This window comes from Oryza glaberrima, chromosome 2 (assembly GCF_000147395.1).
Source record: "Oryza glaberrima chromosome 2, OglaRS2, whole genome shotgun sequence".
NCBI lineage: Eukaryota > Viridiplantae > Streptophyta > Magnoliopsida > Poales > Poaceae > Oryza > Oryza glaberrima.
Window position 1 is genome coordinate 31,769,410 of NC_068327.1, and position 17,399 is coordinate 31,786,808.

Sequence of the window (17,399 nt, forward strand, 5' to 3'; positions counted from 1 at the left end):
TTGCATTTAAATCTTTCTATATGCATTATGTGTATCCTTCTTGATTTAGTACATTTGTCATGTTTTGCAAGTGTAAATTATAGTTGTATTTAAGTGTTGTATGGCATGTTCTGCAGTTTATAAATATTTAGTATTGAACTTGGTAATTTTTTGGTTTTGTTTGTTTTATTTATGTATCTACTTTATCTTAATCATTTTAATCCAATTTTGACCTTTCATGTAATTTGATAATGTGCTTGATGATGAATTATTATTATTATTTTTGTTTTCAGCCAATGCAAGTTTCATGTCTTTAATTGTTCATGACTTTTTTGTATAATTGATAATTAAATGTTTTGTTATGTGTGAAATAGTAGTGTACCCTGATCATTAAGCCTAAGTTTCCTACTTGTATTTATAATTTTTACATTGCATTGATGTTGAGTTATGTATGACTTATTAATTTATTTTTCATTTTATGAATTATAAGAGAGAAAGGATTTATAAGAAGAATGAAGTATCTTTCTCGAGATTTTCTTGCAAATATTTCTCTGATGTTATAGCTGCACTGTCTGAGCATCAAAAGAATGTCATTCGAAGCTATGATTTTGGATCTCTACTGTTGTTTGATAGCAGTTATGTTCCAAAAAAATTTGCCACTTGGATTGCAAAGCATGTTGATTACAAGTCTTCTGAAATTATTTTGAGCAACAAAGTGATTTCTGTTTCAAAAGATTCTGTCAGTACTATTTTTGGTTTGCCTCAAGGTGGTTTACAATTCACTAGGGATTTTGAAAGTGGAAAGAAGTTCATTTTATCAAAGTATGGTCTCAGTGATCTACCTTCAGTTCGGTTCTTTGGTGATCAGTTTATTAAAAAGGAACATATTTCTGATGATAAAGTTATCAGATCATTTCTGATTGTTGCGCTAGCTTGCTTTCTTTGCCCAAATTCATCTTTGACACCTAGCACCAAGTATCTGACAGTTTTTGAGGATATTGAAAATCTGAGAAATTATGATTGGTCAAAGTTCATTTATGATTGGACTATGACTTTTCTGAAAAAGTTCTTCAAATCTAACAACCTTGGAGGGTGCTTATTCTATTGGGCTGTAAGTATTTTTTTTCCTTTATTTCTTATTATGATACTGTTATTTTTCTATTTAGTAATATATGATTTAAATGTAAATTTGTTAGGCGCTTTATCTTGATCATGTTGATTTTGGCAAGAAGAATCCTGGAAATAGCACTCCTCGCATTGCTGTTTGGACTAAGAACATGATACAAAGTTACTCCGATCTTGACAAAGTTGATGATGATAATTTTGGTCTTAGGCCTCTTAGAGATTTTAAATCTGTTTGTTATTATCAGGTATATTTTTGGTCCCCTTTTTTGATTTATTATTAGGTAACTTTGGTATTAGTCTTCTTATAGATTTCATTTTTTTTAGCCTCATCCTACCGCTGAGAGAAGAATTTCATTTAAAGAGAAACTTGATTCTGCTCTAGGTCTGTGTTGCCTCTTAGTATGAAAGAGAAATTATGTTCTTTGATGGAACATCATTGTTCTGAAGTTCATGCTGCTGGGAGTCATACTTGTGAAGATGTTCTTATTGATGCTCTAGTTCTGCTTGCTGAAGATAGAGTTACACCCTCAGATAAAGTTCAAAATGATGTTGATGATACTAATACTGAAGGTTGTAATGCTGTTTCTTCTAGATTTGATGATAATGCTGGTATTTCTACCCCAATGAATACAAGTTAGTATTTTCTGATTAGAAATTTAGTTTCTGTTTTTATTTTCTATATGCATGTTTTTTAAATTTATTTTTTTATATGTAGATGTTGATGCTTCAATACCAGATGATGTTGTTGTCTGTACACCCTTTGAAAATGATCCATGTGTCAACTCTTTTGTTGTAAGTATTTTTTTTGTTCTATATCATTTATATTTATTTTTCCCATTTAAGTTTTAAGTTTGATTTGTTTTCATTTGTTCTTTGTTAGGCTAATGGTGATGATGTTATTGCATCTGGTCATGCTGCTGCACTTATCTCATCAAGTAACAGTGATTTTGGTATTTGCTAATACATTTTTCAATTCAGAAGATGTTATTTCAGTTATATTTTCTTTTCTCTTCACTTAGTGCTTTTTTTAGATTATGAGTTGTTGACTCCTAAGAGTGCTTTTGTGAAGAAGTTCAAATATTGTGCTGATCATAATTTGGCTGGTATGTTTTTTTCATTGATATTTTATTTAATTTCTTTTATAAGTTTGCTAAATAGTGTAAATTTTTATAATTTTTTGGTTATACTATGTTTCTGTAGGTTCTGCTAGTGCAACCATTGCTGCTTCTATTCATAATGTTGCAAAGAAGTTTAAGACAAGATTTCCAGAATTACTAAATCAAAATGCCAGAGAGAATATTATTGATTTTTCAAGGCCTTCATTCAAATTGCTTGATTCTGAGGATGATGTTAGTAGTTCTAAAGATGATGCCAATAATCAGTTAAATGAAGAGGATAATCAAGCTCATGGAGATATTACTCCTCCTTCATCATTGGTACTAGTTTTGTTTTTTTAATACTGTATTTTATAGTTCTTTCAGAAGATGTTTCTATATATTTATATTCATTTTTCTGTTGTAGCTGTGCAAATCTTTTCGATCTGTCCCTGATTCTATTGATGTCATTGATCACAACAATATAAGAAGTAATGAGAACTCAGCTGGGATTAATCAAATTTCTTCAATTTTTTCCAAGAGGGTGTTTCGAGATGTGACTGTAAGTATAGAAATGTGTTTTTTTAATTTATTTTTCCATTTTATTTTTCAAATTAAATTTAGCTGTGTTTTTATTTTGTTGTTTTCTGTAGAACTCTCCAGATGTTGTTTTCTTGGGTGAAAATAAATTTCCACAAACTGTTAAAGAATCTTGTGTTAAAACTGAAGAGATATACAATGCAACCAATAATCTATCACGGTATACACATGGGATGAGCTCTTCAGGTGGAAAATTACCTGCTCATGGTCCTAGAAGAATAATTGTTCCTAGCAGGCATGCTTGTGATCCGTTTGTTCCTGCAATGAAACGTCGTTTTCCAGTGTCTGATCAAGAGAACAGATATTACATTGCTCTCTGTAGCTTAGCAGATAGTTCCAAGTGGCAGAGGTAATATTATCTTGATGTTTTGTCATTTCAATTTTTTTCCCTATACTAATTTCCTTTTGCTGTTATTTTGGTATAGATTTTTAGCATATCATCAATTTTGTTATTAGACAAAACAAGTTTTAAATTTTCAGGATGTTCCATTTTTTGTTAATCTGTTTGCACTTTCTATTCTGTTATTTATCAATCAGTTTGCTTCTATGTCTCTGTCATGATATGTTCTGATTTGTCCTTTGCTAAGCATAATTCATTATTAGAGTATTTGAGATGTTTTTTTGTCTGATTCTAGATTTCATCCACTGAACTCAGTTAATAACATTTTTACAGCTGAACCCTTTGTTTACAAGTTAAGTAGCAGAAGCATCAGAAACATTGCCAAAGCCATTTTTTTAGATTAATTTGCCATCTGTATTTTTTTGATTTTTTTTAAAAATGTGTTGTTCATTTATATATGTTATTAATTTACTATTTGTTCATTTTTTTATTATGTAGTTATGATGCTGTTGATATCGACAATGTCAGAGCCAAGTTTTCTAGCTTTGGTCATTCTCTCAAAAAAACTGGTGTTGTTTTGCCATTTGTCATGTCAGTTTTCTGCCGCTTTTTGTTTCAAACAATCATCCATCAAAATCTAAGAAGCATTATTTCTTCTCATCCATTGCTGTAAGTGAGCTAACTGATTGTACATTACATCTTTTTGTAAAAAAATTTAAAATTATGTCTTTTGTTTCTCCGAACTGATTGTACATTATATCTTTTTTAGGCACAACTTATTCTTGACCCTGATTTTGTTGATCAAGAAAAAGTGAAAAAATCTTTCCTTGGAACTGCTAGTGCTCGGCCACTACACCTTTGTGACATGGTATTGATTTTTACTATTCTAATTATGTTTATTTTGTTTTGTTGTAATTCATTATTTTTACTGTATGGGTTGTTTCTGTTTTTGTTTTTTTGCAGCTTTTTTCCCCATACTACATGATCAGCACTGGTTTGTTTTCGTTGTTGATATAAAAGATAGGATGCTGGTGTTTTTAGATTCATTGCATCAACCAGATGATGAGTTTTTTGAACCAATTCTGCCTTTGCTGGTAATGTTTTTTCATGTACTTTTATTTCCTTGTTCTTTTTTCCCTTTTTAACAACTATATTGATATGAATGAATTTGCTGGTAATTATTTTTATTGTTATGTATGAATTGCAGTTAAAAAATTTGCAGATTGTGTGGGATAAATATGAACGCACTCCAATGAACTTTAGCACTTTTAAAATTAAGTTCCCACCTGTTCCCCGCCAAGAATACAGGTTAGTTTTTAAATCTGTCAATATTTTATTGATATTTGTATGATAAATTATCCCTTGGTAATTGAATTGAAATATATTAGATGCTGCAAGTTTATGTCATTTCAAAAAAAAATTCAAACTGATTTTTGAGAAATCAATTTTTTTTTGGCATTTTTGTAGGTTGTATGGTTTTTGGAAGATGATATTTTGATTTCTTTTCGACCACCAAAATCTGCATTTAGTTTAGTGACATAATTTTATAATTATGGCAGTAGATTCTTTGTTGCTTAGATGATATTCAGTTTTTGTTTGCTCAGATGATATTCAGTTTTTGTTGCTCAGATGTAATAAAAAATTCAAAATAAGTTTAGTTATTGTTTTGTTATATTTTGTAGTTTTGATTCAGGCATATTCTCAATGAAGTTCATGGAAATTTGGTCTCCAAGAATTATTCTTTCAAATCAATTCACTGCTCAAAATATCAACAATATCCGCGTACAGTATGCGAATCAGATGTTTTTTCTTCCAAACAACAAGATGTTGCAAACCGAAGTTGAAAATGTTGTTGTCAATTGGTTTGATTAAGTAAGTTTCTTTTTTTCACCACAATTTTTTTTTTGCAAATAAAGCTTTATACACTCTTGTTTATTTATCAAATTTTGATATGTTTTATATTATTAATTTTCTTTGCAGGCAAGGTTTCCAAGCAATCATCGTGCTATTGATGCTTGAATAGTGTCACACATCAGCATTTTTAGCTTTATGTCTAGTCAAATGTGTATATAGAACATATTTCATCATAAAGTTGTAGTTTTCTATTTGACATAGTATATGATATGCATACAGAAACTTATGTAGCACATATAAAACTCATTCAGTCCTATTACATGAACTATAAAAGTCATATATGTATTCTTTTTTTTCTGTCTTCAATGCTTTTGTTTCCTCAGCCTTGTTTTGATTTTTGCTTCTTGTTTGTTCCCTTGTCTTCTGTTGCCTTTCTTTTTCCTGCAATTAAAGATTTAGTATTATTTTATCTTTTTTTTTCATTGTACATGACATTTCTTTAGTTTTCAGCATTACCTTTGGTTGCTGAATTCGCTGTTTGTTTTTCTTCATTGTTCTTCCTTTTTGGCCTTGCTTTATTCTGATTTTCTTCTGCATCTTCTTGTTCTTCAATTTTCTTCTTTGAACTTTCTATTATCTTCTCCACTATTCTTCTATACCTTTTTGGTTTTCTCCCCTTTGTATTTGCTGTATCAGGATCTTCTATGTGCTCTTCTTGAACATCTTTTTCTTGCTCTTGCTGCTCTGCATTTTCAATTTCTATACCACTGCCTTGATGTTGTGAGAATTGAGTTTGATCTTCCTGTTGAATCATTAAGTCAATGTTCTTCTCCAACTTGTCAAGTTCATCTACAAGGTAATCATATGTTCTTTTTCTTTTTGATGCTTTGAAGCTATGTCAGCTCCTTTTCTAGACAGCACATTAAACATTAGGACTGAATTATCTCCATTTTCTTTCTGCATGATGTGTTTTTTTTGTTTCTTTCCTTTCCTTCTTTCTCCATCTTTCAATTATGTATTTTTCTGGAATTTTTCTGACATTCAGGTCCAACATTACTTTCAGGACATGTGAGCATAACATTCCATCCTTTGAGAACTTTCCACAGATGCAACTATAGTTTTCATTTGGTAAGTCAACGATGATTATATGCTTCCTTGGTCTATATTCTTTCTGTATGCTGTTTGGTGACACAAACACTTCATAAACTTTACCTTGTTGTATCATTGATACTTGCAAACTCAATGTTTCCTTTAGTTCTAGTTGGAATTTCTTGAATATTTCAATGTTGTATAGTTCTGATGCTTGCTCTTCAATGAGATAGTTGAACCACAAGGTCTTTGGCTTCTTTGTTCTTGATTGGATATCTTTGTTGTACTCAGTGTCAAAGATAGTATCATTTATATTCTCATATTCCTTCATGAAACTCATTACACTGTGTTGTGGTCCAACTCCTCTTTTAAATCTGCTGTTTGTCCCCTCACTTAGTGCTGTGCTCTGTATAAAAAAGGGCAGAAATCATACTTGAAATAGACTGGTACAAACTGAGCTCTATTTTTCCACATTATCTTCAAATAATTCACATTCTGCAAATTGAACTTTTCAATCATTTGAGGCCAGAGTGATTCAAACTCAGCTTCTGTCAGGCAGTTGCTCAAAATGTCATCATATTCATCGTATAGGTTTTTGTTTGATTTCTGAGAAAACATGCTCCCTGTCTTTTCTCTGCAGTTTTTCTTGATGTGAAATAGACAATTTCTGTGCTTTGTGTTTTGAAACACCTGAGCTATGGCTGATCTCATTGCATTGTCTTGATCAGTGATTATAGTCTTTGGATGTTTCCCTCCCATAGCTGTTGCAAATGTTTCAAAAACCCATTTGAAAGTTTCTGTTGTTTCATCACCTAGAAATGCACATCCAAATAAGCAGGTTGTCCCATGGCCTGTAACTCTACAAATGGTGCAAATGGCTTGTTATATCTGTTTGTTCTGTAAGTTGTGTCAAAACTTATGCAGTCACCATATTCCTCATATAGCTGAGTTGATCTCCCGTCAGTCCAAAACATGCTAGTCACTTTGTTGATTTCATCTAGTTTGAATTTGTAGTACATTCCTGGGTCTTCTATTTCTTTTTTTCTGAGATAAGCCAGCACTTGCTTCATGTCGTTGTTTCTTGTTTCTGAATTTATTGCTGTTCCAACATTACTAACATCCTTCTTGGTGTAGGGTAGTGCTGGCAAGCCACCACGCAGAAATGAGAGGATAACAATCATGCTCCTAGTGGGTATGTTGCACTCCTTCAATGTCCTTATTAGCCTTTTCTCCTCTATTGTCATATTCTTGTGCGATTTCAGAAATTTTGCCTCTCTCCTTGGGCAAAGTGCATGGTTATGCTTCAAATCTAGTGTTGCTATTTGCCATACATCTCCTAGGGCAAACATTTTTTTCACCATCATCATACATTTGCAGCCAGTCTTTTTAAGAACATTAGTTTGCCTTTCTTGTTCTGTTGCTTCTTCTATTTGTTCTTCTTCTTCCACTTCTTCTTCTTCTTCTTCTTCTTCTTCTTGTCCTCTGGTTCATTTTTCCCTTGCAAGTTGCATCTATTTGTATACTTTGTAATCTCACCATTTCTCTTTTTACTTGTTGACTTGTAGTGATGAGTTATCACAGTAGAAAAACCAGCTAAATAAGCGTAAAAGTTGAAGAAGCCATGAGCTTCTTTGTCTGTTTTGAATTTCATTCCAAGCTCAGGTATGTGCTTTTTGTCAATTTGTGTATTGCCCTCCTAATCATTTCTCAAGAAATTATCAATATCCTCTTCATTTAGTTCTTCTCTGCTGTTAGGTTCTGAATTTGATGTTTCATTGCTTTCTGGCATTGTCTCATGTTGCTCTGTTTGTTGTATTTGAATTTCTTCAATTGTTTCTTGAGCCGTTCCATTCTCCTTGTCCATATGTTCATCTTGTATGCATAGACTAATTTCCTGTCAAAAGTTAAATAGTACTATTATGTAAGCTCTATTATGAATAATGCATGATATCTACTAATTACACTGTCAAGTTTTCAATTTCACATGTTCATTGTTTGTGTATATTGTTGATTGTCATCTCCATTTGTGAAACTGCTTGATTTTCCCTGCATGTTTATTAGTAGCAAAATTAATTTTAACTATTTTTTTCTATGCTAGTCAATATAACTATTTATTTTTGAACCATATATATATATATATATATATATATATATATATATATATATATATATATATACACCTGTGATTTGAAATGTGTGTTCTTCAATTCATACAAATCTTCAATTGTTGTCCATTCTGAGATCTGCATTTTTTTCAAACAAATGTTAGTTCACAGCAATGAGTTTTTTTATTAATAAGTTGGAAAAATTTGTTGTTAATATTACCTCATAAGTATTGTGACTGCTGTTGTTGTAAATTTCATCAAATTCCTGGTAGTTCCATTCAATGCTTGGCAGTGCATGATTTCTTCCCAAGTTTGGGGAAAATCTGCTTGTTGTTAAGATCATTGAGTTCTGCATGATTAAAATAATTAATCATTGTTAGTAATAAACAATATTAGTACATGTATACTTTTTTGTAGGTGCATGATTGTATTTTTTTTCTTTCTATGTCATTAAAATATAGGCAATGCTCTTTTTTTTGTGCTTACATGATATGCTGTTGGTGTCTGAAGCAACCTTGTGAAGTTTTGTTGCCCTTCCTGCAATATTTGTTATTACTGATCCATATTATATGTACTTTAATATAACTAGAAATATTCTTAGCTGGGAAGGTTGTAGTGTAACGCGTGGACTATTAATGACATATTGCATTAGATCAGTATAGGACATGTTTCCCAGCTGCAATTTTTTCAATGTTAGTATAATAGAAATTAATATGAATTGCATAGATTTTTGTAATGTTTTTATAAAACCAACCCGTGTCGTTTGTGAGTTGAGCATTGTTAACTCATCATGCAGTGCTTGTGGGCTGTAGGTAACTCTTGGTATAAACAAACCTGAAAATATTCATAAAATTTTCAGTTTATGCAAGTTTTTTATTTAATAAATCTGAAAACATAGTTAGTTACAGTCTAATTCCACTAAAATTACATATGTAATATTAGATGTGTGCCTATGTAATTTTGAGTTTATGCATTTTGGGAAGACTGATTTTAATCATATATTACACAAATAAATACCTATTAGTTCTTTTTCTTTGATAACTTGTTCAGCTGCTCTGTCCTGCATGTTGCTCAGTTGAGAACACTCTCCAAACTTTTTTGTTCCTGCAAAATTTAACAAGTGTATAGGATATATAGTCTTTTAGAAAAGAAAATCTGAAAATATAGGTAGTTACAGTCCTATTCCACTGAAACTACATATGTAATATTAGATATGTGCCTATGTAATTATGAGTTTATGCATTTTGGGAAAACTGATTTTAATCATATATCACACAAATAAATACCTATTAGTTCTTTTTCTTTGATGATTTGTTCAGCTGCTCTGTCCTGCATGTTGCTCAGTTGAGAAGACTCTCCAAACTTTTTTGTTCCTGCAAAATTTAACAAGTGTATAGGAAAATATAGTCTTTTTAGAAAAGAAAATCTGAAAACATAGTTAGTTACAGTCCAATTACAGTGAAATTACATATGTAATATTAGATGTGTGCCTATGTAATTTTGAGTTTATGCATTTTGGGTAGACTGATTGTAGTTATCTATTACACAAATAAATACCTATTAGTTCTTTTTCTTTGATGACTTGTTCAGCTTTTTTGTCCTGCATGTTGCTCAGTTGAGTAGACTCTCCAAATACATTTTTTCATGCAAAATTTAACAAGTGTATAGGAATATATAGTCTTTTAGAAAAGAAAATCTGAAAATATAGGTAGTTACAGTCCTATTCCACTGAAACTACATATGTAATATTAGATGTGTGCCTATGTAATTTTGAGTTTATGCATTTTGGGAAGACTGATTTTAATCATATATTACACAAATAAATACCTATTAGTTCTTTTTCTTTTATGACTTGTTCTGCTCCTGTGCCCAGCATGTTGCTCATTTTAGTAGACTCTCCAAATACATTTTTTCCTAGCATGTTTTGGAAATACAAGAAAAACTAGCATGCCTTTTTCACTCTCTAAATACATTTTTTTCCTAGCATGTTTTGGAAATACAAGAAAAACTAGCATGCTAGTTTCATCTCCAAATACATTCTTTTGGAGATCCTATTACCTGGGAGATTAGGGCTATTTAACTATGTTGCTGTCAGGTGTTTTGCAATGGGCATTGGTTTCTGTCGTCGCGGCGCGGGCAGTAGAGTTCTCTTTGTGAGAAACAAAACTCTGCATAGTACTTAGGTTTTTGTTATGCATTGTTTTTTTTAATAAATTTTGTTATTCAGGGAGAATCTTGAATTTGTATGATCTGTTTTGTTAAGAAGTGGAAGAAAATTTTGTTTCAAGGAGAATGTTGTATAGGAATATACAAGTTCAGGTCATGTGCTGTGTTTCATCTTGTCAACTGTATTTTAGTTCTGAGTTGACATGTCCTTATGTCAGATTTGTTGTTAGTTGTTTATTTTTGCAAGTTCCTGCATCTCAATCTAAACTGATTTGGTCTACTGTTTAAACTGATTTGTGTTTTTCATCTCAAGATGTAGTTATTCTCAGAATTTCTACCAAGATTTGAAGGGAATTGACCAGATTTCTTTTCAAGATTCAAAGAAGGTGAACTTCAATCAATTTTGTGTTTGAAGATGCTGTTAGAAATTGAGGTATGCAGTTTACTCACCTTCTTTAAATTTTCTTTGGAGTTGACTTTCAGATTTGGAGCAGATCTTCCTTTTCTTCTTAGCTTCCCCCTTCTCGTTCTCCATCTTTGCGATTTTTTTTGTTCGATCGATGTGGTTTGGTAGAGTCACGTGGTTTCTGACTTTGTTTCCTTGCGGTGTAAGTTGATCTTGGTTCATGGGGACCACGTGATCATTGTTTGGGCTGAGAAATTATCTATTTGATCCATTTTTTTTATTTGGGCTTATGTTTGGATCCATTGTTGTTTGGATGGGCTTTTTAAATTTTTTTTCTCTACAGATCTGGCCCATTATGTCTGTGAAAAGAAAAAAAATAGTCTATTTATATTTGATTCTGTTGCTCGTTGGATGCTAATCCAATGCTGAGAAATCTGTGTGATTTGTGGGTCAGAAATTTGTCGTGTGATGGCTAGCTAGACCCTAAAAAATTTGAATTCAAATTCAAATTTGAATCGGGTATGTAATCTTTTGACTTATAAACTTTGGGTCTATAAACTTTAGGTGTATAAACTTTAGATGTATAGAAATACTATATATATATATATAATATTTGAATTCAAATTCAAATTTGAATCGGGTATGTAAACTTTTGACTTATAAACTTTGGGTCTATAAACTTTAGGTGTATAAACTTTAGATGTATAGAAATACTATATATATAGAAAATATTTGAATTCAAATTCAAATTTGAATCGGGTATGTAAACTTTTTACTTATAAACTTTAGGTGTATAAACTTTAGATGTATAGAAATACTATATATAAAATATTTGAATTCAAATTCAAATTTGAATCAGATATAATTCAAATTCAAACTTGAAGCGGGTATATAAACTTTTGACTTATAAACTTTAGGTGTATAAACTTTAGATGTATAGAAATACTATATATAAAAAATATTTGAATTCAAATTTAAATTTGAATCGGATATATAAACTTTTGACTTATAAACTTTTGGTCTCTAAAATAAACTTTAGATGTGTAAACTTGAGGTGTATAAACTTTAGGTGTATAAATTTACTAAAATAGAAAAGTAATGCGGTACCAAAAAAAAAAACCAGGTGGAGGGAGGGAGGGGGCACCCGATGGCTACCCCATTGGCTAGGCGATCGATCGCCATTAGAGGTTTCGGTTGCTAGCTGGCTAGCTCGGCCAACCAGCGTCAACACCGGGATCGGCCGGCCGCGTGTCTGACGGAAATGGCAAATTCAAAGTTTAAGCAGATTAAAGTCAGCAACTATAGATAGCTAGAAGGAGCATGAACGCATGATTCATGCACAGCTGCTCGGTGCTTCAACTATACCTGACCTCACGAGTCACACCTGCACAGTACGTGCTACACCAACTGCTACTCAACGATCAGCATGTTCTATCCTTCTATCAGCATGACACATCTATCTCGACGATCTCGTAGACCAACTCATACGGAGATCACGCTTAAATGCTAAGCAATGTCGTCGCAGCTGCAGCTGGACACGGCTAGGCGACCAAGCACAAGCAGCAGCTAGCTCCTCGTTTTCGCTGACCAAACAAGCGTTTCAGAAAGCTGGAGATCATGAGGAGTCCGGAGCAGATGGCCGGCCACGCTGTGGCGCCGCGGCGAGAGGCTCCGTTCCGCGCGACGACGCGGAGGGCAGTGAGCAGGAGGAAGAAGATGGCGGTGGTGCGGCTCGGCGACGGCAGCAGGAGGCCCCGGCGGTTTATGGGGGGCGCTCCTGAGGCTGCGGCTGCGGTGGGTGTACTGGTGGTGGCGATGTACAGGCGGGCGCTGCGGCGGCTGCGCGCGTGCTACGCCAAGGCCATCAGGGACGTCCTCGAGGGCGCCGCGCTCGTGGACGCCGGGGTTTGAATAGTGTTGCACTTTCATACATCTTCTTTAATTTGCATCAACCCTCCTGCATTAATCCTGCATGCATTCTGCGTGTCGAAAGGATGATTCTGTCTGTGCATGGCAAACGTGAACAAATTAAGCAAACAAATTTGACAACAATTAGGTTTACAACACACAAGTACAATAATTTGACAATAATCCTACTTTATTTATTAATGCATTCCTGCTGATACAGGAAGTACAATAATTAGGTTTACACTTTACAACACACAAGTACACAACCCAACCATCTGAAAAGATGGCCTTAATTACGTACTTTGACATAGTCGACGATGTCGCATACTCGCACGTCAATTTACTGCCAGATGACGGCGACGGGGCTCCTCACGGTGTGCTGGCCATCGCTCCAGAAGATCGATCCCCACCTGTACGTGTTCGGGCCGGCAGCCGATGCCGACATGGTGATCGACTAGTCAGTGTCTTGCGCTGCGCGCTGAACGCGAGCCTCATCGGCGACACGGTGATCGCGGTGCCGGGTGGGGAGGCGATGTTCACGCTGTACACGGCGTCGGTGTTCGTCCCGACGTTGGTCACGCTGCGGCGCTGCGTGAGCCGGCCACCGAAATAAACTCGAACGAGAATGCCGGGTAGTTGAGGTCGCGCACGCGCCTCTGCGGCCGGGCCGAGCAGTCGGTCACCGAGCCGTCGTTCGTGAAGAGCGAGATCTGCCTGCGCGTGTAGCCGAGGCTGCAGAGGAAGGTGATGTAGTCGTCGGCGGTGGCGTCGTACACAAGGCCAGGGTCGAGAGCGCGGTTAATTGGGGTCGACATGGCCGGAGCCGAGCTCGAACGGCCCGGCCGGTTGGCCCGTGGACATGAACTTGATGGGTGTTGCCACCGTTGTCCACGTTGTAGGCTGTCGTCATCAGGGCCGACTTGATCGCCGCCGGGCTCCAGCTTGGTCGTGCCACCTTGAGCATGGCGGCGACGCCACGCCATGGACGTGCCATAGATGATGCTAAACTCGACGCGCCTGTCGTCGACTCTGATGGAGCTTGGCGGGTTTTCTCCCGACCATGCCGCGAGGATGTCAACACCGGGTGCTATCATATCCGGCTTGAGGATCTCAGCCGCGATGCGGTTTGGCCCACGGCTCGAGAAGGAAGCGACCCTCGGAGCAGATGGCGATTGGCTGATCATGGATTCATGGTGCCACGGAACTCGATTCTTGCAACCGGTCTCGTCGTCGACCGCAGGTAGGAATAGATCTCTCTGGCGTCAGTGTAAGAGACCGTCACTCCTGGGTGGATGTCAGCAAAGGGTTGGCAAGAATTCACCATAGACATCTCTACTTGAAATGATGGTACCAACGCCACCGGCTAAATTGACAGTGGCTTCCTGTGCGGGGGGAGTGGTAATATTTCTGCCATACTCACAGAGAACAATGTTACCTAAGACTATGATGTCGCTGAGCTTAGAGTACTCGCACACATCAGAGCCAGCATCACCGCCATATACAAGTCGTGTCAATGAACCAGCCGTGTTATTGCCAGAATAGAGGGAAGTGCCAACATAGGTTCGGCCATTGCCAAGGACAACGTGTGCCGTGAACCGACGGTTTATAGTCGATGCTCCAACTGTCATCACCCATTTATAATACTACTAATTAGTTTCATCAAATTAATAATTGAATATATTTTCATAATAAATTTTTCTTATGTTAAAAATGTTACTATATTTTTCTACAAACTTAGTCAAACTTAAAACAGTTTGACTTTGACTAAATTTAAAACGTCTTATAACCTAAAACGGAAGGAGTATATCGGTTTCAATTTTAGAAACCTACGACAAAGGTTTAAGGAGAAGAAGGACGTACTATATGCAGATCATGCATATTTTTGCCAACAACAAATGGAATAGGTTGTCATCTCAGTATCTGTATATACACTTGCGTTACAAATAGTTCTATTATCTTCCAACAAACGGGAAAGTAATTTCATTCCTCGAGGGGATGTCTCTCGTTTCGTGCATGCCACCTAAATAGTCATAAAAAAATTAAAAAAATTTAGCAATATAGATTGATATGAAATATATCACTCCACAAATATGTAAGTTTAAATTCAACTTCTACAAATTGTAACAAAAATAACAAATATCGCTGCGAATGTACGATAATTATGTTCAGCTTAATTTGTTGTTTTTGTTGCAACTTATAGAAGTTGAATTTAGTCATGCATGTTTGTGTAGTGATATATTTCATATTAATCTATGTTATCAATTTTTTTCAAATTTTTTTATAACTATTTAGATGACATGCAAATAATGATGGGATGTCCCCTTAACGAGTGGATTCTAATCCCTCGAGTGGATACCCCTCGTATAACTTTTTCTTCCAAATTCGATGCAAATAGTTGTGAAAAATTCTGAAAAAAATTGACAATGTAGAGTATAATGATACCTACTAGTCCACCAAAATTCATGTTCAAATTCGATCTACACATCGAGAAATAAAAAAGACAAATTTAGATATAAACAGTACACTACTATTCATACACTGAATCTGTCTTTTTTATATCTCGACGTGTGAGTCGAGTTTGGACTTAAGATTTTGTGAAGTTGTATATATGTGTTGTATGAATGTTGTCAATTTTTTCCAGAATTTTTCATAACCGTTTAGATGGTTTTTGAGCAAACGAGGAAACATCCCCTTGAGGGATTAGAATAGTTTCCCGGATACTTCTGGGCGTTACTAGGAAGCCTGATCATGTTGCCCATCCCAAACCCGGCACGTCGAACCCCAACCACAGTTTGGGCCGTACTCCTCGGCCCGCGTGGAACTCTCCAACTTGGCACCACCGCACTTGACGTGGGGCTGTTTGGTTGGTTGCCTCAGTTTGCCACACCAAACCTTAGGCGTGCCACAATTTTTTAGGCTAATGTTTGGTTGCGTGCCGCAGTTGAGTCAAGCCACACTTCATTAACACATTGGCCCACGCGTCATACTCTCATTTGCTAGCCAAAGTTTGCCATAGTTGTGGCCAACAAATTGTTGGCCACACTTTGTGTGGCTTGCCACAGTTATGGCAAATGGAGTTATGTCAAAGTTAGCCTCCATCCAAACAGCCCCGAGTGTTCGGTGGTGGTGTCTTGCCCTTGGCGATGAACATGGCGACGCGATCCATGAGCACGCCGGTCTCGGCGTGGGAGCTGAACTCCGGCAAGAGGTGGAAGCCGTGGTCCACGCCCTTGGACTCCACGAGCGTCGCCGCCCTGTGGCTGCCACTGTCACCCCACGCGGCGGCGTATCGGCGGCCGCGGCCGCGCAGGACGTCCTCCGTGGCCACGGACACCAGCGCGCGGCGGCACGGCCGCGACGCTATCGCCTCGGCGGAAGGGTCGATCCGGGGATCGTCGCCGTTGTTGGCCGCCGCGCCCGCCGTCACGTACGGCCAGAGGGCGTCGATCCTCTCCGGCAGCAGCATCGGCGGCGACCCGCGCGTGCGCCAGCAGGGGTCCGGCGTCTCGCACGGCAGCCGCTTGGTGCCCCAGAAGTATGGCTGCAGCAGTATCATGCCCTCGATGTCGATGTCGTCGTCGAACACCTCGCCGGCACGTACCGCCACGTTGTTGCACGATGTTGGCGCCGACGCTCTCTCCGGCGAGGAACACGCACGAGCGGTCGGCGTAGTCGCCGACCCAGGTGTCGTCGGAGAGGCGGCGGCGGCGGGAAGCCGCCCACCGGAGCGCCGCCCACGCGTCGTCGTAAGCCGCGGGTACGGGGTGCGCCGGCGCGAGGCGGTAATCCACGGACACGACGACCGCCGCGGCGCGAGCGGAGAGCGACTCGGCGTAGTCGTGGAACATCCTGGCGGAGGCGCTCCCCGTGCAGAAGGCGCCGCCGTGGACGTAGACGACCAGGGGGAGCCTCCTCCCGTCGCCCGCGGCGGCGGCCACGGCCGCGTCGACGGGGAGGAACACGCGGACGGACACGCCGGTCTCGTCGTCGATGACGACGTCCTTCGTCACGACCCCGTTCGCGCTCCTCGTCTTGTCGTCGGACGCTGCCACGGTCTCGTGGCGCACCAAGACCCACCTGCGGCCGTCGTTGAACTCGACAAGGAACGGCCGGAGATCGACGGCGATGTTGCCGCGCGCCAGCGCCGGCGACGGCGAGCTCTTGCTTGTTCTCATGCTGCAACTGCTGGCTCGCTCTTGCACGACGATGGCTTGCATGGAATGCAAATTAAGCGGGGTTCTTATAGAGAGAGAGGTGCCGTGTTGGTGAAGTTCTCTAAACCCCTCGTGCCATTCTAAACCTAAGACACTAGACATAGTTTTCATAAACTCTAAATCATAAAAAACCTAGTACAAAGATACTACTATTTCAATGCAAACACAACTATTCCATACTTAAATTTAATAATACTTATCTCACATGATGTCTTGAATGTTGTGTAGAAACCATGTCTCATGCAAGACATAGTTTGCTTATCTTTTCTTATTTATATTCATTTGACACATCATTTTTTATTCTATATAACAACTTATCCTATCTTACTATAAAGTTATCACCCACTAACTTCTTAAGCTTAACATGAAAAGATGCCACAATATCATCCACTAATTAACAAGATGCCACATCATCATCCACTAACAATCATCACATTTAAACATCATGCAAACATGCTATATCTTTATAGTTTTTATAATTTAATAGCTTTTCAAATACAAACATGTTAAATTATCATC

General features: G+C 37.4%; 1 protein-coding gene, 1 long non-coding RNA gene and 2 pseudogenes across 2 annotated transcripts; all 4 read right to left on the reverse strand.

Annotated features, from left to right (window-relative positions):
• Window positions 1–5,365: 5,365 nt before the first annotated feature.
• LOC127761894 (uncharacterized) lies at window positions 5,366–6,458 on the reverse strand. The gene is made up of 2 exons (XM_052286227.1): window positions 5,509–6,458; window positions 5,366–5,433 (listed from the first exon to the last, which is right to left on the reverse strand). Exons 1-2 carry the CDS (start codon window positions 5,804–5,806, stop codon window positions 5,372–5,374), a joined length of 360 nt encoding a protein of 119 aa, XP_052142187.1. The 5' UTR covers window positions 5,807–6,458; the 3' UTR covers window positions 5,366–5,371.
• A 10-nt stretch (window positions 6,459–6,468) lies between these two features.
• Window positions 6,469–16,853, reverse strand: LOC127761892 (probable carboxylesterase 12; annotated as a pseudogene).
• On the reverse strand, window positions 9,472–10,922 carry LOC127761895 (uncharacterized). Its single transcript, XR_008015328.1, has 2 exons — window positions 10,803–10,922; window positions 9,472–9,559 (listed from the first exon to the last, which is right to left on the reverse strand). It is a non-coding gene; the product is annotated as an uncharacterized LOC127761895 (long non-coding RNA).
• On the reverse strand, window positions 12,939–14,250 carry LOC127761893 (subtilisin-like protease SBT1.4; annotated as a pseudogene).
• Window positions 16,854–17,399: the final 546 nt, after the last annotated feature.